The sequence below is a fragment of the Oncorhynchus keta genome, chromosome 34 (assembly GCF_023373465.1).
Source record: "Oncorhynchus keta strain PuntledgeMale-10-30-2019 chromosome 34, Oket_V2, whole genome shotgun sequence".
NCBI classification, from domain to species: domain Eukaryota; kingdom Metazoa; phylum Chordata; class Actinopteri; order Salmoniformes; family Salmonidae; genus Oncorhynchus; species Oncorhynchus keta.
Genome location: NC_068454.1, coordinates 62,338,487 through 62,364,056, shown reverse-complemented (window position 1 = coordinate 62,364,056; position 25,570 = coordinate 62,338,487). Strand labels below are relative to the sequence as shown.

General features: G+C 43.0%; 1 protein-coding gene across 11 annotated transcripts in view; it reads left to right on the top strand.

The window, feature by feature from the left end:
- LOC118367480 (myocyte-specific enhancer factor 2D homolog) overlaps positions 1 to 25,570 on the top strand; it is an 83,693-nt gene that overhangs the window by 31,568 nt on the left and 26,555 nt on the right. For 6 of the 11 annotated variants that reach the window (XM_035750997.2, XM_035750992.2, XM_035750998.2 and 3 more), the window contains exons 2-4: positions 6,801 to 7,173; positions 9,232 to 9,435; positions 23,539 to 23,676. In XM_035750997.2, the coding sequence (XP_035606890.1) occupies positions 7,120 to 7,173; positions 9,232 to 9,435; positions 23,539 to 23,676 (396 nt within the window). In that variant the 5' untranslated portion in view covers positions 6,801 to 7,119. Of the gene's footprint in view, positions 1 to 6,800; positions 7,174 to 9,231; positions 9,436 to 23,319; positions 23,455 to 23,538; positions 23,677 to 25,570 lie in introns of all 11 variants that reach the window. The other 5 variants (XM_035750996.2, XM_035751002.2, XM_035751001.2 and 2 more) reach the window with 3 other exon arrangements.

Genomic DNA, 25,570 nt, shown 5'->3' with positions numbered 1-25,570 from the left:
AGCTGACCATTGAATATCCCTTTGAGCATGGTGAAGTTATTAATTACACTTTGGATAGTGTATCAATACACCCAATCACTACAAAGATACAGGCGTCCTTCCTAACTCGGTTGCCGGAGAGGAAGGAAACCACTCAGGGATTTCACCAAGAGGCAAATGGTGATTTTAAAACCGAGTTTTAATGGCTGTTGTATGAGAAAACTGAGGATGGATCAACAACATTGTAGTTACTCCACAATACTATCCTAAATTACAGAGTGAAAAAAGGGAAGACAGTGCCATATTGCAAAGAAATGTACTTTATGTCCCGCATACAAAGCATGATGTTTGGGGCAAATCCAACACAAAAATCACTGAGTACCACTCTTCATACTTTCAAGCATAGTGGTGGGTGCATCATGTTATGGGTATACTTGTCATTGGCAAGGGTATGGAGTCTTTTATGATAAAAATAAACATATAGAGCTAAGCACAGGCAAAATCCTAGAGTAAAACCTGGTTCAGTCTTATGGCTTGGGGGTAGAAGCGGTTAAGGAACCTTTTTGTCCTAGACTTGAAGCTCCGGTACGGCTTGCCGTGCAGTAGCAGAGAGAACAGTCTATGACTTGGGTGACTGGAGTCTTTGACAATTTCTTTGGGCCTTCCTCTGACACCTCCAAATATATATGTCCTGGATGTCAGGAAGCTTGGCCCCAGTGATGTACTGGGCCATACGCACTACCCTCTGTAGCGCCTTAAGGTAAGATGCCAAGCAGTTGCCATACCAGGCGGTGATGGTGCAGCTGTAGAACTTTTTTAAGGATCTGGGGACCCATGCCAAATCTTTTCAGTCTCCTGAGGAGGAAAATATGCTGTCATGCCCTCTTCACAACTGTCTTGTTATGTTTGGACTATAATAGTTTGTTGGTGATGTGGACACCAAGGAACTTGAAACATATCGACCCGCTCTACTTCAGCCCTGTCGATGTGAATGGGGGCCTGTAGTCCTATAGTCCACGATCAGCTCCATTGTTTTGCTCATATTGAGGGAGCAGTTGTTGTCCTGGCACCACACTACCAGGTCTCTGACCTCCTCCCTGTCTCATCGTTGTCGGTGATCAGGCCTACCACCGTAACCAAACTTAATGATGGTGTTGGGGTTGTGCTTGGCCACACAGTCGTGGGTGAACAGGGAGTAAAGGAGGGGACTAAGCACACACCCTGGAGGGGCCCCAGTGTTGAGGATCAGCGTGGCAGATGCGTTGTTGCCTACCCTTACCAGCTGGGGGCCAGCCCGTCAGGAAGTCCAGGATCCAGTTGCAGAGGGAGGTGTTTTAGTCCCAGGGTCCTTAGCTTAGTGATGAGCTTTGTGAGCACTATGGTGTTGAACGCTGAGCTGTAGTCAATGAACTCACGTAGGTGTTTCTTTTGTCCAGATGGGAAAGGGCAGTGTGGTGTGCAATTGAGATTGTGTCACCGGTGGATCTGCTGGGGTGGTATGCAAAATGGAGTTGGTCTGGGGTTTCCGGCATGATGGTGTTGACCAGCCTTTCAAAGTACTTCATGGCTACCGGTGTGAGTGCAACAGGGCGGAAATCTTTTAGGCAGGTTACCTTCACTTTCTTAGGTAGGTTACCTTCACTTTCATCAAAAAACTTTTTACGCGATGTGGCTGACGCAACGGATCAGAACATTTAGCTTAAAATGTTGATAAACTACTAGGCTATTTCACATTATAAGTGCAGCACTGCGCACATGGTAGTAGGCTATGTTCCATTAGTGGAAAACACCATTGTCAAAAGTGATTCCAAATGCAATTATGCATGTAATGCTTTTATTATAAAGGTGAGTTTTATGGTGAAAATGATCTTCCCCACACTTGAAACTCACGTGCTGCTTATGTGTGCCAGTTAGGCTCTACACCCCTTGTGATACAAACCTTATTAAAATATATAGGTCTATGTGTTAGGCTACATGAGGTGTGCGACTATGATTCAAAAATGGCGCAAAAAAAGGTATTGTTTCTTATGCTTGGCATCATTCACAAGTGTTAATATATAATTCACAAGTGATAGGCTAATATTGTCGCCCATCAGACTATTCTTGATTTAATCTTGTCTTTACATATACTAAATAATATATGTGTGAAATTTGTTTTGATTCAGAATGGACTATTATCATGCACCTGTGTCGAAAAGGGGGCAGTGGGAAAATTTACATCTATGCACTTAAATAGCGAATGGAGGACGTTTTTCCCCGTGGTTTATTTTCATGCCAGGCTATAATCCTGTTGTAAATATAAGCAATATACTTAATATTAAGAAAGTTGAGAAATTAATATAGTAAACCTAGCCTATTGAAAGCTGATCCTCCTCTTTTTAGTAGAGGCCATCATTGATGACAGTGTGGTTAGAGGGACAATAGAGTGCTGAGTACCAGGCAGTTAGTAAGTTTGGTAGGGCTACTAATGACCATTAGCACAATCAGAGCTTGGAGAAGCCTAATTACCGTGACTAAATGGTCACATTGCCTTCATGACTCGTGACCACCAGTGTGGCGGTAACACGGTTTTACCGCAACAGCCCAACTTGTGCCTTGAAATTCCGTTACCAAAAACCCTTGAATCTTGAAGATATGTTCTTATTTATCTCCCTCATGAGGAGGGAGGATAATGAATGTTCACAAAAGTAACAAGTAAAGGAAGACCAACCAAACAGTTGTAGTGTTTTTACTAATATCAAGTTTGTTAATTAATTATTAAGTTATTCAAACTCGTAATTATGTTACCAAATCATTAATCGAGCTACTGATAAATCTGTAAGGGAATTGCTGCAATTTAATTGCCTACAATGGGAAATCATAGTAGTCACAAACCACAGTTGGGTCACCTGCTACTGTCCTCCCTTCCACTGGCATACTGTTATGTTCAGATCATAACTGTTTTTCTCTTTCTGTCATCTGGTGGTCAAAGCAACACTGTAAAAACAGTCTGGACATCCTCTACCTCCTCACTCACTCACTCTCCCTCTCTCAATTTCAATTTAAGGAGCTTTATTGGCATGGGTAACATATGCTTACATTGCCAAAGCAAGTGAAATAGATAATAAACAAAAGTGAAATAAACAATAAAGAATTAACAGTAAACATTACGTTCCAAAAGAATAAAGGCATTTCAAATATCATATTATGTCTATATACAGTGTTGTAATAATGTACAAATAGGAAAATAAATAAATATAGGTTGTATTTACAATGGTGTTTGTTATACACTGGTTTCCCTTTTCATGTGGCAACAAGTCACAAGTCTTGCTACTGTGATTGCACACTGTGGTATTTCACTTAATAGATATGGGAGTTTATCAAAATTGTATGTGTTTTCAAGTTCTTTGTGGGTCTGTGTAATCTGAGGGAAATATGTGTCTCTAATATGGTCATACATTTGGCAGGTGAGGAAGTGCAGCTCAGTTTCCACCTAATTTTTTGGGCAGTGTGCACAAAGCCTGTCTTCTCTTGAGAGACAGGTCTGCCTTCAGCAGCCTTTCTCAATAGCAAGGCTATGCTCACTGAGTGTGTACATTAGTCAAAGATTTCCTTAATTTTGTGTCAGTCACTGTGGTCAGGTATTCTGCCACGGTGTAGTCTCTGTTTAGGGCCAAATAGCATTCTAGTTTGCTCTGTTTATTTGTTAATTCTTTCCAATGTGTCAAGTAATTATCTTCTTGTTTTCTCATGATTTGGTTGGGCCTAATTGTGTTGCTGGACCAGCTTGCTTAGGGGACTCTTCTCCAGGTTTATCTCTCTGTAGGTGATTGCTTTGTTATGGAATGTTAGGGAATCGCTTCCTTTTAGGTGGTTGTAGAATTTAACGTCTCTTTTCAGGTTTTCGACCTAATTCTGCTCTGCATGCATTATTTGTTATTTTACATTGTACACGGAGGATATATTTGCAGAATTCTGCATGCAGTCTCAATTTGGTGTTTGTCCCATTTTGTGAATTCTTGGTTGGTGAGTGAATCCCAGACCTCACAAACATAAAGGAGAATGGGTTCTAGAACTGATTCAAGTATTATTTTGCCAGATCCTAATTGGTATGTCAAATTTTATGTTCCTTTTGATGGCATAGAAGACTCTTCTTGCCCCTCTCTCTCCTCTCTCTCTCTCTCGTTAATGTCACCTCTCCCGGTTCTTACTGACACCAACCCTCTTTCCATTTACTGGAACAAGCATCCTCACCCACTGGGCACTGACCAACATCACACTTCCATGGATGTTGAAATTTGGTCAGTCCGCCCTGGCCGGACCAAATTTGTACCAATCATAGAAGTCTATGTTTCACAAGTTTGGACAGTAGACTAAAGTAGAGTACAATACACCAGTAAAGTACAGTATAATTGAATGTACTATACTGAACATATCTACTTTACTGTGCTCTACTGTACTTGACTCTACTGTGATGTCCAATCTTGTGAAACATAGTCTATGATTGTTTCAGATTTGGTCTGGTCCGGACCAACCAAATGTGGTCTTGTTTGGGGGCGGACCTCATTACAATCATACCCAGTGTGTAGAATAATACCCAAAAGAAGGATGTTGCATATTTCTACTTTTTTTGTGTACCTATTCAGGATACATCACCATGAAGAGAATTATATTCATAGCCATAATTATGCATTTCTATATAGTACAGATCAGGGACGTAATTCCGTTACCGTAACTCTGTTACCAGATGTAAATTCAAATTCCCCTACTGTTGTTCAATAACCAAAATATAATTTTTCAAACTAAAGGTGTTGAATTTTCTTTCTGCAGACATATTTTAATCTTAATTTGAGCAGATATTTACTTTTTTCTCAAATGTGGTCGCTTAACAAACTGAGGGAGATTTTACAGTAATTATATTACCAAACTTTGCATCTGCACAGTTCTTCCAGTAAATGCGTTTTTGTGAAATGTTCCGTGTAAATTGTTCAAAGTAGTCCTTGTGCATTGAGTTAGTTATATGCTTTGTTAAACTTTGAAATCAATTGTATTTGTTGAAAATGTATGCCAAAGTGAAAAAGCGTAATTCCATTGCAACGGAAATGCCCTAATACAACCCCCTCCATATTTTCCATGTAAAACCGGAGCTGAAGATACCTCTATTTATTTTGCTAGGGCTTTATTTTTAAGAGAACAATTATGACATGCATAACACCCTTTTCTCAGACTTCTCCTATTGTCCTGCCTCCAAGCCAAATATGTAGTGCATAATTAATGGAGAACACATTGCCATAGTGAAGGCAATTGATTCAACTAAAAGAAAATGTGTGGTACCTGCACACACCGACACACAGAACCCGTTCTATCACGTCATTGTTTTGTTTTTTATGGTAATGGTAGCAGAGCAGCCATTAATCAGGGGGTGGTTTTACTATTCTCTCAGGTAAACAATGTGGGTGATGTAGTATTGAAACTGCACTCAAGGCTTTCCAGATGCACTCACTCTAATGCAATGTCTCGGCTCCCACTGTCATGCGGGTGTGTGTGAACAGTACACAGTCTGGATGTATATATAGAGAGCTATTTTTAAGGCTGAACCACAAATAGTAGTAGTAGTGGGGCTTAATTAAAATGGTCCATGCCTCTGTTGCCATTCCTGGGTTGCTGTCTGCTCGTTCGTTCATTCATTCATGAATTCATATGCACACATGTACTCTGCACTCTCTCATTTGCCCTCTCTCTTTTTGTTGTTAGAAATTGCTATACATTGCAAAAAATAAATAATAAAACCCTGTTTAGTTAAAGGGGCAATCTGCAGTTGCTGCACCCACTTTTGAACTAATTAAAACAATGATATTTACCTAATGATTCTTAAAAGAATATAACTTTAGAAATGCCTCATGAGCTTAGTTAGTCACACCCCATCAGAACCCAAAATAATAGCTTGTTTTTACTCCAATGTTTGTAAACATTATAAATATAAACAACCACTATATAGCCTCAAAACATAGTTAAAACGATCATTTAGATTCTTATAGATTGTCGGTCCATAGCTCTTTCTCCGAATTTGAGAGTGGTTACATTTATCCAGTCCCTTCCCTCAGCCTTTTACCAAAACATAGATGGGGTGGCCAGCTTTGTTATTAATTCAACTGAGGATTTAACCTTGACGTTTCTGTCTTCAATTAATTATTTATTTTGAAATACAATTATTTTCATTATATTAAAGGAACACTGTGTTATCTAACATGGAACGGTGCCAAATTACCACAGTTTAGATAATCAAATCTGGTGGTAATGATAACATTACTGGTTCAGTGACAGAATCCAAGAGCCTACTTCAAAACGCAACAGAAGCTCTGAGCACTAGCGTCCCGCCCACACATGGCGAGCATTCTCACTGGGCCATGGGGCCGGGCTCTGCCTTCGATTGGGAATCACATGCAGCGTATCAGGTCGGGCAGGCAGGTAGTTGCTGCGGGCAACCAACAGATCAGTTATGTGGCGGTGATGCCTCTAATAAAGCTGACACAGCACAGCCTCTCTCCCTGTGGCCCCCCTGAGGGGCACACTTGCCCCCATGGAAACGCTAACCCCAAGAGAAGGGTTCTCCATCCTTCAGTTCCCCCCGCTGCTGCTGCGGCTGCTCTTTCGAAGCGTGCTTCTAATTTGTCCGAAAGGAACCCTGACTTAAATGCATCGCTTTGGTTTCTCTGTCGAGTACTGTGGAGGTTAAAATGCTAAGACAATGGTTGATTCTGAAGGATGTTGGCAGGAATGGTACATGAACAATACCTCTACCTCTCCCGAATGTCATACTGATCCGATGCTCTGTTTTCCAGGAGTAACACACTTGCATTAAAGAGGGGAAGAGGATCCTAATTCAGAGGACCAGTGAATGACCTGCCTGCTGTACAGACCATGATCTGAAGGCCCCGCCACGTGGTCCCATTCTTCTTCCTTATTTCCTGCAGGGGTAAGAGCTCCTAGACCAGCTGCCATAGACAGGTGGAGCGGAGGGAGATAGAGAGAGTGTGTACGAGAAAGAGTGCGACAGCCAAGCGCCTAGTCGGCAACAGTGCCCACCAACCACCTCCACAGGACAGCCGTGCCCTCCGACCCCGCCACGCCCCCTGCCCCTCCCACCGCCAGACCGGAACCATGGGAAGGAAAAAGATCCAAATACAGAGGATTACAGACGAACGGAACAGACAGGTGTGTGTGTGTGTGTGTGTGTGTGTGTGTGTGTGTGTGTGTGTGTGTGTGTGTGTGTGTGTGTGTGTGTGTGTGTGTGTGTGTGTGTGTGTGTGTGTGTGTGTGTGTGTGTGTGTGTGTGTGTGTGTGTGTGTGTGCATAATGTTTATTTGTATGTTAGAACTCTATCATGCCTATGACTACACCAGTATTTTTCCAAGACGATGACAGGCTAAATGATCCTTCTAAAAATGATTAACTGGTTAATGGGCTTTGGTTCATTTGAGCTTATTGAGTAATGGATGTGATGCGTCTGCCATCCCCAAAATGTCCCTGGCTGAGTAGGACCTGAGTGTTTTAGACACTAGGTGGATCGAGGTCCTGAAGTCATCTTAAGCTTTTTGTATTTCTTTATAGGTGCCCATTTTCATAGAGCAGCACACAGAGACTCAAAATGCTTCAGGCATTCAAGCATTATGTTGATTCATAAAAAGTTGATAGAAATATTGATGAACCATCATCCTACTAGATGTTGATCACAAAATACTGTCATTAGCACTAATGGATTGGCCCCGTCCCCAAGGCTATAGACTCTGATGGAAATTCAACAGCATGTGAAATACATGTTGTGAAAAGAGAGCGTGAGAACCACAAATACTTTACATAGTAATGGATTATTAACTGAACGCCGAATGCTACAGAGACCATGAACACTCCTGAAACATTGCAGGTGCAGAAAGTAGAGCAGCTGGGGAGGTTGTGGTTGTCACTGTGGCTTCCTCCTCTCCTTGCCACACAACCGCACTCGTCAGGACACGGCCATGAAACAACTCATCCCTCTCATGGCGGATGTCTTGTTCTGTCGTTCGTTGCCATTGGTTACTTGCAATTCTATTCTTAATGTCAGTTATGTTCAGCTTGTTTATCTTGGCATTCATGTCGAAGGAAGGATCAAGACTAATTATTGTTGAAGACTCTGTGTACCTCACGCCTCCGACAAATCAGAGCATTTCTATTTGTGATAAACTGTCTTATAATTGGTTATGAGAGTCATTGTAATAGTATTGTTTATAAGCTCTGTGAGCCTGGCTTGCCATTGTCCTCGCTGAACTTTCTTCCCCTTGGTTCTATGTTCTGGTGTGTGTGTGTGTGTGTGTGTGTGTGTGTGTGTGTGTGTGTGTGTGTGTGTGTGTGTGTGTGTGTGTGTGTGTGTGTGTGTGTGTAGTTGATTGTGGGAGTGTATGTGATTGGGTTTGAGGGAGGGGGTGGTAGGCGGTTGCCCATGGATACGACCCCGATATAATTTGATTTGTGGCAGCGGGAAGCAATGAGTGAGCAAGAACGACACCGAGAGGAAAAGGGAGAGAAAAGGAAATGAGGGCGAGGAAATGAGAGAGACGGAGACAGTGAGAGAGGGAGACGGAGACCGTGGGGAGGACAAGGAGAGCACAAGCTGGCTCCTGCCCCATAGAGAGGCATCAGTGTAACATGGGGGTGCTCAAGCAATTATAGAGAGAGAGGGGAGATGGAGAGAGCGAGAAAGAGAGAGCGAGCAATTGAAGGTCTCACATGGCAGCTGTAGAATCTGCCTGTGTGGTTCCTTTCCGTGCGTCTGCTTCCTCGCGCTCCTCTCTGATCCTGTCTACAGCAAAACAAACAAACTCAAATTCCCCCATTGCATAAATGCCTCAAAACCAAGGGAGTGATATTAAACACAACCACAACACACTGCAGGACCTCATCCCGGTTGTCACCTTTAATTAGCTGTCTGTAATGTGTCTGTTCACACATTGGCTGTTCTCTAAGAGACTATTATTTACTGTTATTGATATAGTCCCTCCCACTTTTATTACATTTAACTAATTATTACTACAAATTCCTTCACTTTTACAGTATCGCTAATGTTATTGTTCTTCCTTTTTCCTTCTATGCCAAATTTCCCCTTCCCAATATCACCTGCCAATCCCCCTTCTCCCTCCCAATACCCCCCCACACACACACACACACACACACAACATCCCTTCCCTACCACCCTCTAATATACCCCCCAATATACCCACACCATCCCTCCCCTCACAGGTGACGTTCACCAAGAGGAAGTTTGGTCTGATGAAGAAGGCGTACGAGCTGAGTGTGCTATGCGACTGTGAGATCGCCCTCATCATCTTCAACCACTCCAACAAGCTGTTCCAGTACGCCAGCACCGACATGGACAAGGTCCTGCTCAAATACACCGAGTACAACGAGCCCCACGAGAGCCGTACCAACGTCGACATCATGGAGGTAATGGAGGAGGGAGAGAGGAGGAGGAGGACGAGTTACTGTGTAGTCCCTACAGGAGAGAGTGAACAGGGTGGTTGTGTGTTCTGAGGGGGAGGGGAGAGGTGTTACAATATGGTATTTTAGTACAGTGCCATGGTGGAGAGGCAATAATGAAATGGCTCGCTGTGTTTCATTTTGTTTTTATATCCGTGGTTGTAATATAGTTGTAATTTGGTCATAATATGCTTGTTTAGAAGGTAGTTTACATTTGATAACACTTTATTTTAGGGTCCGCCAATAACCCGTTGATTGTTTTACTTTGTATTATATATTTTTAACAAATTAAGTAGGCAATATTTCTGTTCATGATTTATATTTGAAAGCAGGCCCACGTGACCTGGCGTTATGTTTTCTTTTTGACTACCACCACTCTGGTCTGGATGAGCGCTTTCAATCCAAAGCCATCAGCTCCATCAGGTCTTTATTTATGTAGCAAGAGAAAGGGATGTTTATTTCTTTTTCTTTTCTTTTTTAGAGTATTCAAGATCGCTTTTATTTTTTGTGTGTGCTTTTCTCTGAATCTTTGGTTGAACCCAGAGTTGTTTGGATGTGTTTGTCATAGCCAGAGTAAACAAATATAAACACAAGCTACAAGCCTTGATTCCTCTTAAAGCAAATGTCTAGTGAGAGGGCAGGTATAGTAACTTTCATGAGATTACCTCAGAGAGACCAAGAAGGAAACAGATTGAGAGAGACTGAGAGGGCAGTTAGCCTAGCATGGCCGCCCCTAGCTAACAGGCTGGCTCTAGAAGGCCTTAAATGTACACCAGTGGCCAGATTACAGGCTTGTGTGGGGCCTGTTCCAGTATCCATCCAGGCCTGGCTGGCTGCCTGGTGCCTGGGATCATGGCGGGAGGGCAGAGGTAGGGACAGCTGGACCTGCTGTCACCACCCCCTAGCCTTGGCCGGGGCTCCAAGGCCACTCCAACAAAAAGCCTCCGGTCCCCATGAAACCATGCTATCACAAAATGGAGGGTTGCACAAAGGAGGAGGAGCATAGAGAGAGTTTCTAGATAGGGAATGTGAATGAGGTAACATTGAGCGAATGAGCCCTCAAGTGGTATCTTTTTTCCACCAACATGGATGTGCACTATCATTTATCTGCCTTGACCCCTTTTTACACGCAGGTTTTTTCATGGATTCATAAAAATGGGCAGATACATTTTAACTGGCTATTTAAATATTAACTTGCCACTTATAATTCATATACAGTGAAGCCTTTTCGCTCTATAAAGACCATGTCACTGGATCATGAAATTCTTGGTACAGCCGTTGCAGCTGTCCATTACCACGTGGAATAACTGAGATCGCATTCAGAGTGTCTCTCTCGCTGTTTCTCTCTCCTCTGTCTCCTATGTCTTTCTGTCTGTGGATGGCAGAGGTGAGGGCTTTCAGTGGGAGAGCTACATGGAGCTCCAGTTGCAGATGGCTCTTAAGTGTGTGTGCTGTGGCAGGGATTTGGGCCGCTCCGGGCCACATTAGCTTAAGCTCCACTGGCTGTGTGTGTGTGTGTGTGTGTGTGTGTGTGTGTGTGTGTGTGTGTGTGTGTGTGTGTGTGTGTGTGTGTGTGTGTGTGTGTGTGTGTGTGTGTGTGTGTGTGTGTGTGTGTGTGTGTGTGTGTGTGTGTGTGTGTGTGTGTCTCTGCCTGTATTTGTGTGTAAGCCTTCATGTTTGTGTGCATGCGCCCGCTCTGCAGTGGCCCGTGAGAATGCCTCATACAATATTCAGGCCAGATGCCTCGGCGCGGGAGTGTGTCACTGCCTGAATCCATATGAGGGTTCCCCCATGCATCTCCATCTCCTTCAGCAAGCCTCAGGCCCAGAGGAGATCCACTGTTCTACTGCCATTCCTCAGACCGAGAGGCTCCTTCTAGCTTGTTTAGTTTGATCTGTATTGTGTAGCGAGGGAGAGGGGCAGAGTTGAGATGAATCTCTTGGCACAGGTGAGTGGGGAAAGAGGAGGAGAAAGACAGGAGGAAAGAGAAGAGAGGGGTTGAGCGGATGGGCACAAAATGTGTCCATTTGCCGCTCTGCCTCCCTCCAAGCAAGTGCTTTGGTGTATGAATTATGGAGTTGGATGCAGTCACGCACACACACTTAGTCATACGTTATGCTTATTATGTACCCTACTCACACACGTGCACACACACACACACACACACACACACACACACACACACACACACACACACACACACACACACACACACACACACACACACACACACACACACACACACACACACACACACACACACACACACACAGTACATTAATATACACACACATAAATATACAGAACATTAATATACAAACACACAAATATACTGAACCAATGCTCAAAAGCACTTGTACTAACAATGAAATGTGCAGCTACATACAGTACCAGTCAAAAGTTTGGACACCTACTCATTCAAGGGTTTTTCTTTATTTCTACATTGTAGAATCGTAGTGAACACATCAACACTAAAATAACACATGGAATCATGTAGTAACCAAAAGTGTTCAACAAATTCAAATATATTTTAGATTCTTTAAAGTAGCCACCCTTTGCCTTGATGACCTCTTGGCATTCTCTCAACCAACTTCATGAGGTAGTCACTTGGAATGCATTTCAATTAACAGGTGTGCCTTGTTAAGTTAATTTTTTGCATTTCTTAACTTATAGTGGGATTGCAGCCATAACAAGTGTCATCAACAACCGCTGAATAGCATAGCACTACATTCAATAAATATTTATATAAATATTTATATTCATGAAATCACAAGTGCAATATAGGAAAACACAGTTTAGCCACCTGTCGTGCTTTACACCTGTCGTGCTTTACAGCGAAAGCAATCCAAGCGTGTGTAAATTTATCGATCGCACGACAAAACATTAAGTACACTTAGCATCAGGTAGCTTGGTCACGAAAATCAGAAAAGCAATCAAATTAATCGTTTACCTTTGATCTTCGGATGTTTTCACTCACGAGACTCCCAGTTACACAACAAATGTTCCTTTTGTTCCATAAAGGTTATTTTTATATCCAAAATACCTCTGTTTATTTGCCGTGTTATGGACCACAGGAAAGAGCGGTCACGCCAACGCAGACGAAAATTCCAAATAGTTTCCATAATGTCCACAGAAACATGTCAAATGTTTTTTTTAATCAATCCTCAGGTTGTTTTTAAAATATATAAATCGATAATATATCAACTGCAAATGTCTTTCACAGTAGGAGAGGGAAAAGCAATACCTATCCAAACTCTGTTGCGTGAGCAAAACTCATGTGACCACTTGTTATCGTTTAGGCTCATATTTTTCTAAATAAAAGCCTGAAACTATGTCTGAAGACTGTTGACACCTTGAGGACGCGATAGGAATAGGAATCTGGTTCATATCCCTTTAAAACCAGCAAAGGGAGGCTATGGAACATGGAGTTTTCAAAATAGAAGCCACTTCCTGTTTTGATTTTCCTCAGGGTTTCGCCTGCAATATCAGTTCTGTTATACTCACAGACAATATTTTGACAGTTTTGGAAACTTTAGTGTTTTCTATCCAATACTAATAATAATATGCATATATTAGCAACTGGGACTGAGGAGCTGGCCGTTTACAATGGGCACCTTTTCATCCAAGCTACTCAATACTGCCCCTGCAGCCATAAAAAGTTAATGCATTTGAGCCAATCAGTTGTGTTGTGACAAGGTAGGGATGGTATACAGAAGATAGCCCTAATTGGTAAAAGACCAAGTCCAAGCTCAAATAAGCAAAGGGAAACGACAGTCCATTACTTTAAGACATGAAGGTCAGTCAATCCGGAAAAGCCATCAAGCGCTATGATGAAACTGGCTCTCATGAGGACCGCCACAGGAAAGGAAGACCCTGAGTTACCTCTGCTGCAGAAGATAAGTTCATTAGATTTACCAGTTTCAGAAATCTGCAGCCCAAATAAATGCTTCAGAGTTCAAGTAACTGTTCAGAGGAGACTGTGAATCAGGCCTTCATGGTCGAATTGCTGCATAGAAACAACTTCTAAAGGACAGCAATAAGAAGAAGAGACTTGCTTGGGCCAAGAAACACGAGCAATAGACATTAGACCGGTGAAAATCTGTCCTTTGGTCTGATGAGTCCAAATTTGAGATTTCTGGTTCTAACCGCCGTGTCTTCGTGAGATGCAGAGTCAGTGAACGGATGATCTCTGCATGTGTGGCTCCCACCTTGAAGCATAGAGGTGTGGGGTGCTTTGCTGGTGACACTGTCTAGGATTTATTTAGAATTCAAGACACACTTAACCATCATGGCTACCACAACATTCTGCAGCGATACACCATCCCATCTGGTTTGCGCTTAGTGGGGCTATCATTTGTTTTTCAACAGGACAATGACCTAATGTAACGGATGTGAAACGGCTAGCTTAGTTAGCGGTGTGCGCTAAATAGCGTTTCAATCGGTTACGTCACTTGCTCTGAGACCTTGAAGTAGTAGTTCCCCTTGCTCTGCAAGGGCCGCGGCTTTTGTGGAGCGATGGGTAACGACGCTTCGAGGGTGACTGTTGTCGATGTGTGCAGAGGGTCCCTGGTTCGCGCCCGGGTATGGGTGAGGGGGACGGACGTAAAGTTATTCTGTTACACTAACACACCTCCAGGCTGTGTAAGGGCTATTTTTATTTATTTTATTTCACTTTTATTTAACCAGGTAGGCTAGTTGAGAACAAGTTCTCATTTGCAACTGCGACCTGGCCAAGATGAAGCATAGCAATTCGACACATACAACACAGAGTTACACATGGAATAAACAAAACATACAGTCGATAATACAGTAGAAAAAATCTAACAAAAAAGTCTATATACGGGTGAGTGCAAATTAGGTAAGATAAGGAAGTAAATAGGCCATGGTGGTGAAGTAATTACGATATAGCAATTAAACACTGGAATGGTAGATGTGCAGAAGATGAATGTGCAAATAGAGATACTGGGTTGCAAAAGAGCAAGATAAATAAATACAGTATGGGGATGAGGTAGATAGCCCATCTGTAAACTGCCCATCTATGTACAGGTGCAGTGATCTGTGAGCTGCTCTGACAAGAAGGAGAGTGATTGAGTGCTGCATCAGATGACCTGGCCTCCACAATCACCCTACCCAAACCCAATTGAGATGGTTTGGGTTGATTTGGACTGCAGAGTGAAGGAAAAGCAGCCAACAATGTGGGAACTCCTTCAAGACTGTTGGAAAAGCATTCCAGGTGAAGCTGGTTGAGAGAATGCCAAGCGTGTGCAAGGCTGTCATCAAGGCAAAGGCTGGCTGCTTTGAAGAATCTAAAATATATTTTGATTTGTTTAACATTTTGGTTACTACCTTATTCCATATGTGTTATTTCAGTTTTGATGTCTTCACTATTATTCTACAATGTAGAAAATGGTAAAAAATAAAGAAAAACACTGGAATGAGTTGTGTCCAAACATTTGACTGGTACTGTATGTACACACAATTTTCTTCACACAGTTGGGCATTCCTTCACTCTAGTACACAGCTGGGAGGTGATGCATATGTACATACACAGCTTCTTTCTATGCTGCACGTGCAGTGTGTGTGTGTGGGCAGCCTGCCTCTCCTGCCAGAACGTGTTAATCCGCTTCACTGCAGATCCCAATCAGGGGCGAGGGAAGGAAAAGTGATGGAGAATGAGCTCTGAATGAGGAGGGAGATGAATCAAATCAAATCCAGGGAGAGGAGAGAGGAAGAAGAGGAGGCGATGCCCTTTTTCTTAAGCAGCTCAAAGAGGAAGATCTTACCATAGCATGGCTTAAAGACTTTGTCACTGCCCTGATTCAAGATCAACGGTGAGAGGAGCTCCTCATGACACGCACCACAAAACAGCACTTGACAAGATTCCCCATAAGTATTTGATTCTAATTAGAACATATAATTGCCCATCACTTTTCAATATGGAGGCCCAACACCAAAAAGAGTTCTGGGTAGAGGCCAGGGCCCTTCGGAACTGTCCTATCATGACGCTGATGGTTCCTCATGAGGCAGGCCTCCCTCAGAATAATCCCGTTTTGCCACATCAGCCAAATTCCTGGGACGTGCCCTAAGACCTGTCATATTCAAATATCCTAATCGGGACAGGACAGGGTCAATGGAGGCTTCTCCTTATCAAGTCACCTCCAAAGGTCATGGAGGTGACTTGATCGCCATGGAGACGGTAATAGGTTTTATTATGATGCATCAGGGTGTGATGGTAAATGGCATCTAATCAGATTCAGTTTTTTGTTAAACAGGCACTTAGTCTGCATCATGTTTGTTGTTGTTACTGCCAGGAACATTAATGGGGCATGATTGATTATTTAAGAGCAAATGAAAGCCGCATTTATTTATTCATCACGGCAAGCTAAATAAATAGTGTGATGTGATGCCGTTAAAATGAATCTCAATTTTTTTTAAAGAGCAGCATTATTCCCATTTTAGACAGATTGTTAAATGGGGCGGCAGGTAGCCTAGTGGTTAGAGCGTTGGACTAGTGACCGAAAGGTTACAGATCAAATGACCGAGCTGACAAGGTAAAAATCTGTTGTTCGGTCCCTGAACAAGGCAGTTAACCCACTGTTCCTAGGCTGTCATTGAAAATAAGAATTTGTTCTTAACTGACTTGCCTCGTAAAATAAATTTAAAAAATACAACCGAATATGATTGCTTGGTCTGTGATACAGATCATATGGATCTCCTCGTAGGGATAAGTACACTGTTATCCGGCAGATTCCAGACCATCCATATCCAATGAGGGCATGGTCCGCTACCTCTGTACTCTGTGAGGAAGCAAGACATCGGCCCCTCCTGAGAAGGTGTGATAGAGGGGGTCCATTAACCACATGTATAAGTAATAACACCCACACCGCTGGCCATTGTGGTAATGGCACAATGTACCTGAATGCGGGCAACTGCAAAAGGGACGTGACATTACCTTCTGCCTTTGTGGTCCTGGGCCCCGGCCAGTACTACTCACCACATACCTCCATTCTAAAGAGAGAAGGTAGAATTGGAGAAAAGGAGAGATGGATGGCATTTTGAGAGCAAAAAGTAGGATGAGAAGCTGTGGGAATAGGTCAAGAGAGGAAGAGGTCAAAAGAAGACAGAAGTGAGAGATGGATAGACGGGAGATGGAGGAGAAATGAAGCCCGGATAAGAGGATAAAGGAGAACATGTAGGAGGATGACGTGAGCGGACTATATGGATCGATTATTAGATCCTGAGAGAAAAAGATGGAGAAAGAGATGAATATAAATGGATAGAGTGAAAGAGAAGAGGGTGAAAGGTGAAGGAAAGCGAGAGATACAGCTGGAGAGAGAAAGACCAGGACCGAGCGACCGCGAGAGAATGAAAGAGAGAGCAGGAGATAGGGGGAGGGGCAGGGAAGCTCACAGCCCAGCCAGTCAGACTGTGTGCTGCTCTGCAGGGGAATCTTACCCTGGCAACACAATAGAGGGCAGCACTTGAAAGAGTGTGCCAGCGGGGGAGAGGTGCGGAGGGACCGGTGAACAGATGGAGCTGACTGAAACAAGCTGATCAGCTGACCGACTTCTGTGTGTGTGTGTGTGTGTGTGTGTGTGTGTGTGTGTGTGTGTGTGTGTGTGTGTGTGTGTGTGTGTGTGTGTGTGTGTGTGTGTGTGTGTGTGTGTGTGTGTGTGTGTGTGTGTGTGTGTGTGTGTGTGTGTGTGTGTGTGTGTGTGTGTGTGTGTGTGTGTGTGTACCATTATATAGGACTGCCATGTCCTATTGTCAGGGCAGGTTTGTATGTAGTGATTTTGTTTTTGTTGACAGTCGGCTGCATATGTCCATGACTCTACCACGTCCCCGCACAGACTTTTGTCAGATGTTGTCATTGTCAATTTTTAGTTTTTTAGGTCAGCACAGACACACGGATCATGTTTTCTATGAACAGTGCGGAATAAACAGCGTGGAGGCTAAACAGTGTCAGGAAGTTCTAGTGTCTAATTTGATCAGTGTACTGATTTGAATGTATATACCTGAACAGAGAAACCGGGTACAGATGAAAGAATCATCTCTGTGGGTGGAATGTATTTCACACTGTGTGTAATAATATGAATATAATATATATATATATATATATATATATATATATATATATATATATATATATATATATATATATATATATATATATATATGGATATCACAGTATACATTATGGATAATAATATTTAGAGTGAATTTGATCTGTATTGGGGGGTTTAGCTCAGTAAACCTGGATTTAACTTCACAGTTGGTTAGCTAATGACTGCATTAGTCTTTTTACGTCTTTTATTCTCTCTACCTCTCAGCTTGGCATTGAATTTCATGTTATTGAGTCATCCTCACTACACAGAGAACAGTGATAGTCCCTAGTGGGTGTCCTTGAGAAGATCCACTTATCTACTAATCAAATCTCCATCAGGCAGTACTCACTGTATGGTGGATAATACAGTCCTCTCTCTGCCACGCAATACTGTAGATACCCATTTATTTATGTTGCTTTACTGAAATACATATTCCTTCCATATACAATAGAACTGAATAGTACATCTGTCATGTGGAAGAATTTGCGACACTAGGTGGGAATCCATTTTGCTAGTGTCAGGATCTGGTTTGCTGTTTGGTCCAGATCCCACTGGAAAAGCTACTTACAGTTAAGCTTGTTTCCAGAATCATGTCAAAATAAGACCCTTTCCACTGTGCATTTCGAGCTGAAATGGCCTGACTGCGCAACTCTCTGGCTGGCTAACACCGCGGTGTGCTTCTGTTTCACCCCCTACCCTTTACCTTTGCTCAATGGCTTTGATGGCGTGCCGCTTCACACCAATTTAGAGGTGCTCGAATATCCAAGCCGACAGAGGAAAAAAAATATGTTGATGTGCCCTTAAGCAAGGCACTTAACCTTAATTTGCTCCACAAGCGCCATACTACTACTATATACAGCACCAGTCAAAAGTTTGGATTCCTACTCATTCCAGGGTTTCTCTCTATTTTGACTAATTTGTACGTTGTAGAATAATAGTGAAGACAAACTATGAAATAACATACAAAATGAAGTGTTAAACAAATCAAAAATAGATTTAAGATTCTTCAAAGTAGCCACCCTTTGCCTTGACAGCTTTGCACACTCTTGGCATTCTCTCAACCAGCTTCAAGAGGTAGTCACCTGGAATGCTTTTCCAACAGTCTTGAAGGAGTTCCCACACATGCTGAGCATTTGTTGGCTGCTTTTCCTTCACTCTGCGGTCCAACTCATCCCAAACCATCTCAATTGGGTTGAGGTCGAGTGATTGGAGGCCTGGTCATCTGATGCAGCTTCATTAAATAGTATCCGCAAAACACCAGTCTCAACGTCAACAGTGATGAGGCCCCCGGGATGCTGGCCTTCTAGGCATAGTTGCAAAGAGAGAGCCATATCTCAGACTGGCCAATAAAAATAAAATATTAAGATGGGCAAAAGAACAGTTACTGGACAGAGGAACTCTGTCTAGAAGGCCAGAATCCAGGAGTAGCCTCTTCACTGTTGACGTTGAGACTTGTGTTTTGCGGGAAATATTTAATGAAGCTGCCAGTTGGGGACTTGTGAGGCGTCGGTTTCTCAAACTAGACACTAATGCACTGGTCCTCCTGCTCAGTTGTGCCCTGAGGCCTCCCACTCATCTTTCTATTCTGGTTAGAGCCAGTTTGCGCTGTTCTGTGAAGTGAGTAGTACACAGCGTTGTACGAGATCTTCAGTTTCTTGGCAATTTCTCACACGGAATAGCCTTAATTTCTCAGAACAAGAATAGAGTGACGAGTTTCAGAAGGAAGGTTTTTGTTTCTGGCCCAGATACTCAACTAGTCTAAAGAAGGCCAGTTGTATTGCTTCTTTAAAATCAGAACAACAGTTTTCAGCTGTGCTAACATAATTGCAAAAGGGTTTTCTAATGATCAATTAGCCTTTTAAAATGATAAACTTGGATTAGCTAACAAAACATGCCATTGGAACACAAGAGTGACGGTTGCTGAAAATGGGCCTTGGTATGCCTACGTACAGTTGAAGTTTACATGAACTTAGGTTGGAGTCATTAAAACTTGTTTTTTAACCACTCCAAATTTCTTGTTAACCAACTATCGTTTGGCAAGTTGGTTAGGACATCTAGTTTGTGCATGACAAGTAATTTTTCCAACAATTGTTTACAGACAGATTATTTCACTGTGTCACAATTCCAGTGGGTCAGAAGTTTACATACAGTAAGTTGACTGACTTTAAACAGCTTGGAAAACTCCAGAAAATTATGTCATGGCTTTAGAAGCTTCTGATAGGCTAATTGACATAATTTGAGTCAATTGGAGGTGTATCTGTGGATGTATTTCAAGGCCTACCTTCAAACTCAGTGCCTCTTTGCTTGACATCATGGGAAAATCCAAATAAATCAGCCAAGACCTCATAAAAAATTCTGGTTCCTCCTTGGGAGCAATTTCCAAATGCCTGAAGGTACCATGTTCATCTCTACAAAAAATAGTACGCCAGTATAAACACCATGGGACCACGCAGCCGCCATGCCGCTCAGGAAGGAGACGCGTTCTGTCTCCTAGAGATGAACGTAAAAAAAGTGCAAATCAATCCCAGAACAACTGCAAAGGACCTTGTGAAGATGCTGGAGGAAACGGGTACAAAAGTATCTATATCCACAGTAAAACAAGTCCTATATTGGCATAAACTGAAAGGCCGCTCAGCAAGGAAAAAGCCACTGCTCCAAAACCACCATAAAGAAACCAGATTACGGTTTGCAACTGTACATGGGGACAAAGATCGTACCTTTTGGGAAATGTCCTCTGGTCTGATTAAACAAAAATAGAACTGTTTGGCCATAATGACCATTGTTATATTTGGAGGAAAAAAGGGGGAGGCTTGCAAGCCAAAGAACATCATCCCAACCGTGAAGCACGGGGGTGGCAGCATCATGTTGTGGGGGTGCTTTGCTGCAGGAGGGAGTGGTGCACTTCAAAAAAAGGGTGGCATTATGAGGAAGGAAAATTGGGATATTTTGAAGCAAGACGTCAGTCAGGAAGTTAAAGCTTGGTCGCAAATGAGTCTTCCAAATGGACAATGACCCCAGGCATACATTCAAAGTTGTGGCAAAATGGCTTAAGGACAAAGTCATGGTATTGGAGAACACCAGCGATTAAAACAGTCTCTTTGTCCCTAGCAAACTCAACAAACTTACAGTGAGAGGGTTTTTTGTGGTTCCTGAAGCACTGCCTACAAGCTTCAGGCACCAACTCATAAGCATGCAACACGGTTGTTTTAACTATATCACAGTGTAAACTGTCTTCCAGGGAGAGAGCAGCTACTACTTCCTGCGCTTTCCCAGACAATTTACATTGCAACAGGAGCGGCCAAACCTTGAGTGGCCAATGCAGCGCAACAGCCACACGCTCAAACGCAGATAAATAGTAATCAACTTCCGACTCCCGGAATGGAGGGACTAAAGCAATATTTTTACTAACATCGAAGTGGGCTTGATGATGGGCAGGTTGTGAAATCGCACTGGAGCCAGCGTCTAGCTCCAGTTGTCGGATCCTCACCTCCTTGTCGATTTTCATTTTCCTAATTTCTAAATCAAACTTCATCCATCTATCTTTTTGCTCCATTTTCAAACAGGCCAGCCTCACCTTTAGCCTTGCAGTTCCGTCTGAATGACCCGAAGCAAAAGATAAAGTGTCATATCGGGGCAATGTAAAGGGGGTACTAGCAACTCCTTCCTCCGCGCCGTCCTCAGACTTGGCATCGGAAGGTCTACCTGTCTCATCTCCCTGAAGCCTCCCTCTCCTCATCTTTCAATGACAAAATTAGTTCTCACTAAACCCTCTCTGACTAGAACCAAAGCTCAGCCTTTCGGGCTTTCTCAGGGACGAAGAGTCCATAATCATCAGCTATGGCGCAAAGGTCTACTTTACGCAACCCCACCAACAGAGGGCGCTTCAGTAAACTGGGAGACTGCTGAGGCAGCCATGGTACACAGCAGCGTACTGAACACACGTAACTAAACAAGTCATCCAAACTCAACCTACCAGCACACCTCAATCACAGAGAGCTCAGAGCAGCAGGGTCCGGTGGGTTTAATGATCCCGGATGAGCCCCCATTATGTTACCTACACCTCTTGGAAGAGGGAACGCAACACCCTGCTTCACTCAACTCCCCGTGGACTGAAAGAGGTGTAGGTGACTGTAGGTGCGGGTAAGGATGACAGAGGCAGAGAATATTACCATTTACAGGGAATATATTCTTCCTTCATACGGTAATTTGGGGGAAAGGGGCTGGACGGAACCAAAGTAAAAGTTAAAGAGCCCCCTCTCCTACCTACCTACCCACTACTTACTTATTCTTAACGCCACTTGGCGTGCTAACCAAAATACTGGGGGTGGCCCACCCGGGTCTTACCTAGTGTGCATAGACAGATAACATACTACGGGTATATGTATGCCCGCAGGCCTATTGCCTAAACACTCCCATGGTGCCTTCCCCTTCCCCCCTGGGAACAAAAACAGAATAATTACTCACGGAAATTAACCATTTTAATTTCAAAGACACTGAGTCCTTTTGGCATACACATACCACTGCAGGACCGGCTACAAAATACTTTACAAAAACTGTCTAATCAACACAGCACATACCAAGAAGTTCTCTCTCCTAACAAAGGAACACTGGCTTTTCAAGCTGGTGAAGGAGTTGGTAATTGCAGACAGCTGTGTCTTTTGACGAGAGGGCGGGGTCAGAGCTCCAATCTGCAATGGGACCAACCAATCAGCTGATTGGAATCCAGGAAGCCATCCTGAAACACATACACATACAAACCCAAAACACTGAAACTGGGGAACGTAACACCGTCACAAAGCCCAGGCCTCAATCCTATAGAACATTTGTGGGCAGAACTGAAAAAGCGTGTGCGAGCAAGGAGGCCTACAAACCTGACTCAGTTACACCAGCTCTTGTCTGGAGGAATGGGCCAAAATTCACCCAACTTATTGTGGGAAGCTTGTAGAAGGCTACCCAAAACGTTTGACCCAAGTTAAACAATTTAAAGTCAATGCTACCAAATACTAATTGAGTGTATGTAAACTTCTGACCCACTGGGAATGTGGTGAAAGAAATAAAAGCTGAAATAAATCATTCTCTCTATTATTATTCTGGCATTTCACATTCTTAAAATAATGTTGTGATCCTAACTGACCTAAGACAGGGCATTTTTACTTGGATTAAATGTCAGGAATTGTGAAAAACTGAGTTTAAATGTATTTGGCTATGGTGTATGTAAACTTCCGACTTCAATTGTAGATATTCCATTAAAAATCTGTAGTTTCCAGCTACAATAGTAATTTACAACATTAACAATGTCTACACTGTATTTCTGATAATTTTGGTGTTATTTTAACGGACAAAAAAAGGCTTTTCTTTCATCAAACAAAGACATTTCTAATTGGCCCCAAACTTTTGAACTTGTGTGTGTGGGTGGATGAAAATGTTAGTCATTGTCCAGTGATAACTCCTTATTTCAGACATCTTTGTTTATTTGTGTAGAGTAAACCTTTAAAGGTGGTTAGCTTCGAAACGGTCATAGATGTTGTGAACATTGACCTTCCTGGAATGGATCGATTTTAAATATTATCTGAGGCTCAGAATCATGTTACTGGTTTTGTTCGAATTCCATCGCTGTTCCTTTCCTTATCATTATTAGAATTTAAATGATGGTACAGTCTGGTTAATGGGTGTTGTTGACATAATTGTGCATGAAAATGAGATGTTTTCCTCCTTCCTCTGCTTCTTCTTCCTCTAACCGCTTCAGACGTTGCGAAAGAAAGGCTTTAACGGTTGCAACAGCCCCGAGCCGGACGGCGACGACTCCATCGACCAAAGCCCGTTAAACGATGACAAGTACCGCAAGAACGAGGACCTGGATATCCTGTTCAAGCGCTATGGCGTGAGTACCATCGTCCTCTCGTCACGTTCTCTAACCTCCCTCTCTCTCCTCTCCTCTCTCTGTTGTGGGAACGAATGGACCAAGGCTCTGAACAAGAAAGAGCACCGGGACTCAGAGAGCCCAGACCCAGAGGAGCCCTTCTCCCTCACCCCCCACACTGAGGAGAAATACAAAAAAATTGACGAGGAGTTTGATAAAATGATGCAGAGCTATAGGCTGTCAGTGAGTACCGTGAGCTGTACCAGACCGGACTGGATTTTACCCAGATCCGGTTGCAGACAGCAACCCAAATACTCACAGAGCACCCCACCACCCCCCACTCCTCTCCATCTCTCACACACCTCTGTACCCACAATACCCATCTGATCGTGTGTGCCCGGGCAAGGATGTCGGGGCGCGGAGCTCAACAGTCTGATTGGAGAGTGGTCACAGGTCTCAGGAATCATTCATAAGCCATTGACAGATTTCATAAAGACTACATAAAAGTGGCATATGAGGATGCCATGGTAAACGGGGCAAAACTTCTCATTATTCATTGTCACCCCATTGTTAGTGTGAGAAGAATCGTACAAGATTCACGCTTTTCAAGGGCGTTAGTTTTACAGATAGTGTGACCATCTAGGTTCGGATAGGCTGTTCCTCATTTTCCAGGGTGTTTTTCAGACACTCTCCAGGGCTGCCTCATAATTGGCACGCTGCCGCGGTTTATTGCCTCTTTTATTCCTCTCTCCGGTGCCAATTTTTTTATGATTCATTATTTTCCACCAGGGCTCAATAATGCCATTAACGTCAGTTTAATGAGGAGCACTCAATTTCAACCAGGCTTCCTGTCTGATCTGGCCTCCCTATTGGTCACGAGGGATGGGACTTTGTCTATCGAGTTCCCGTCGGGCCAATGTGAAGGACTTTACTGCTCACAGATGAGCTGAACTGGATATGTACACACCTATCCCTGACTTAAGCCCTGGTTTTTTAGAATGTATTATACAACATGTACTACAATTTATTGCGTAATCTGTATTATGCAGGATATTGTCACTAAGACAAAAAACTCAATGGTGATGGAAAGGTTTTGTTCTCCAAAACTGATAATATTATCACACACCCAACCACTCACTTACATTAAAGCAGCGGTTCAGCAAAAAAAGTTTGTCTCTCTATTGAATGAGTTCAGTGAATACCACTTATCCTGCATTTAACCTAAGACGTATCTCCAACACTTTGGTGTTTGTGGTGAGCTGAAATAGCTCCTAAAAGCATTTCTGAGTAGAATGAATTCTATTCTTCTTCTATCTGCCACCCCTGGACAGTGTCGCTTCCACCCTAGACGATTGGAAGCAAGCTTGCACTGGCTTTGGCCCCCCATCCCCCACCTTGCCCGGCACACCTTTCACAGGGCCTACTGTAGCGAACGGAAGCATACAGCACCAATCTCCTTCAACAGCATCATAATCTACCAACATGACAGCTAGGGGGCTGGGATATACACGCTTAATCCCACTCGTACTGCAATCCCCGGAGTCGAGTAGAAAGTGCTTGGGAGCATAGGGAGGCTAGGCAGGCTACAGGCATGTACAGGATTATAAAGGCTAGACTGGAACTTGCCAATTGGTGACACAGCTGATTTAGCTTTTCAGATTTAAGAGATGTTCCTTAATATTGTTTGCAATGTTATGTGTTGTGTTAGTTTGAAATTGACTGTGACTGTCAGAAAATTTGTACTAAAAAGAGACAAATGTTCCTTATTTCTCTGTCATTTGAAAGCACTCGTTTTCCCTCCTGTATTCCAACAATACTAAGATAAAAGCTGAGCATTATTTTTGTGAAACGATTCGATCTAATTGCATTATACGGAGTATTCACTGGTAAGATCAACATTGTAGTCAAATATCAAGGACCTTTAAAGGTCAACAAAACGTTGTTTGAAAGTTGTTTTTGTGGTTTTAATCCGTCACTGCTAACAAATAGGATGAGACGTTCCCAAAAGTTGAAAGGAAAACTTTTTCAAAGGCTTCTAGGACAAGAGGGAGGGAAGGAAAGTAGGGCATTGGTTTAATTCATTCTGATACCCTCACATCTAGGAAATACACCAATGTAGCACGCCGCTGAGAAAATA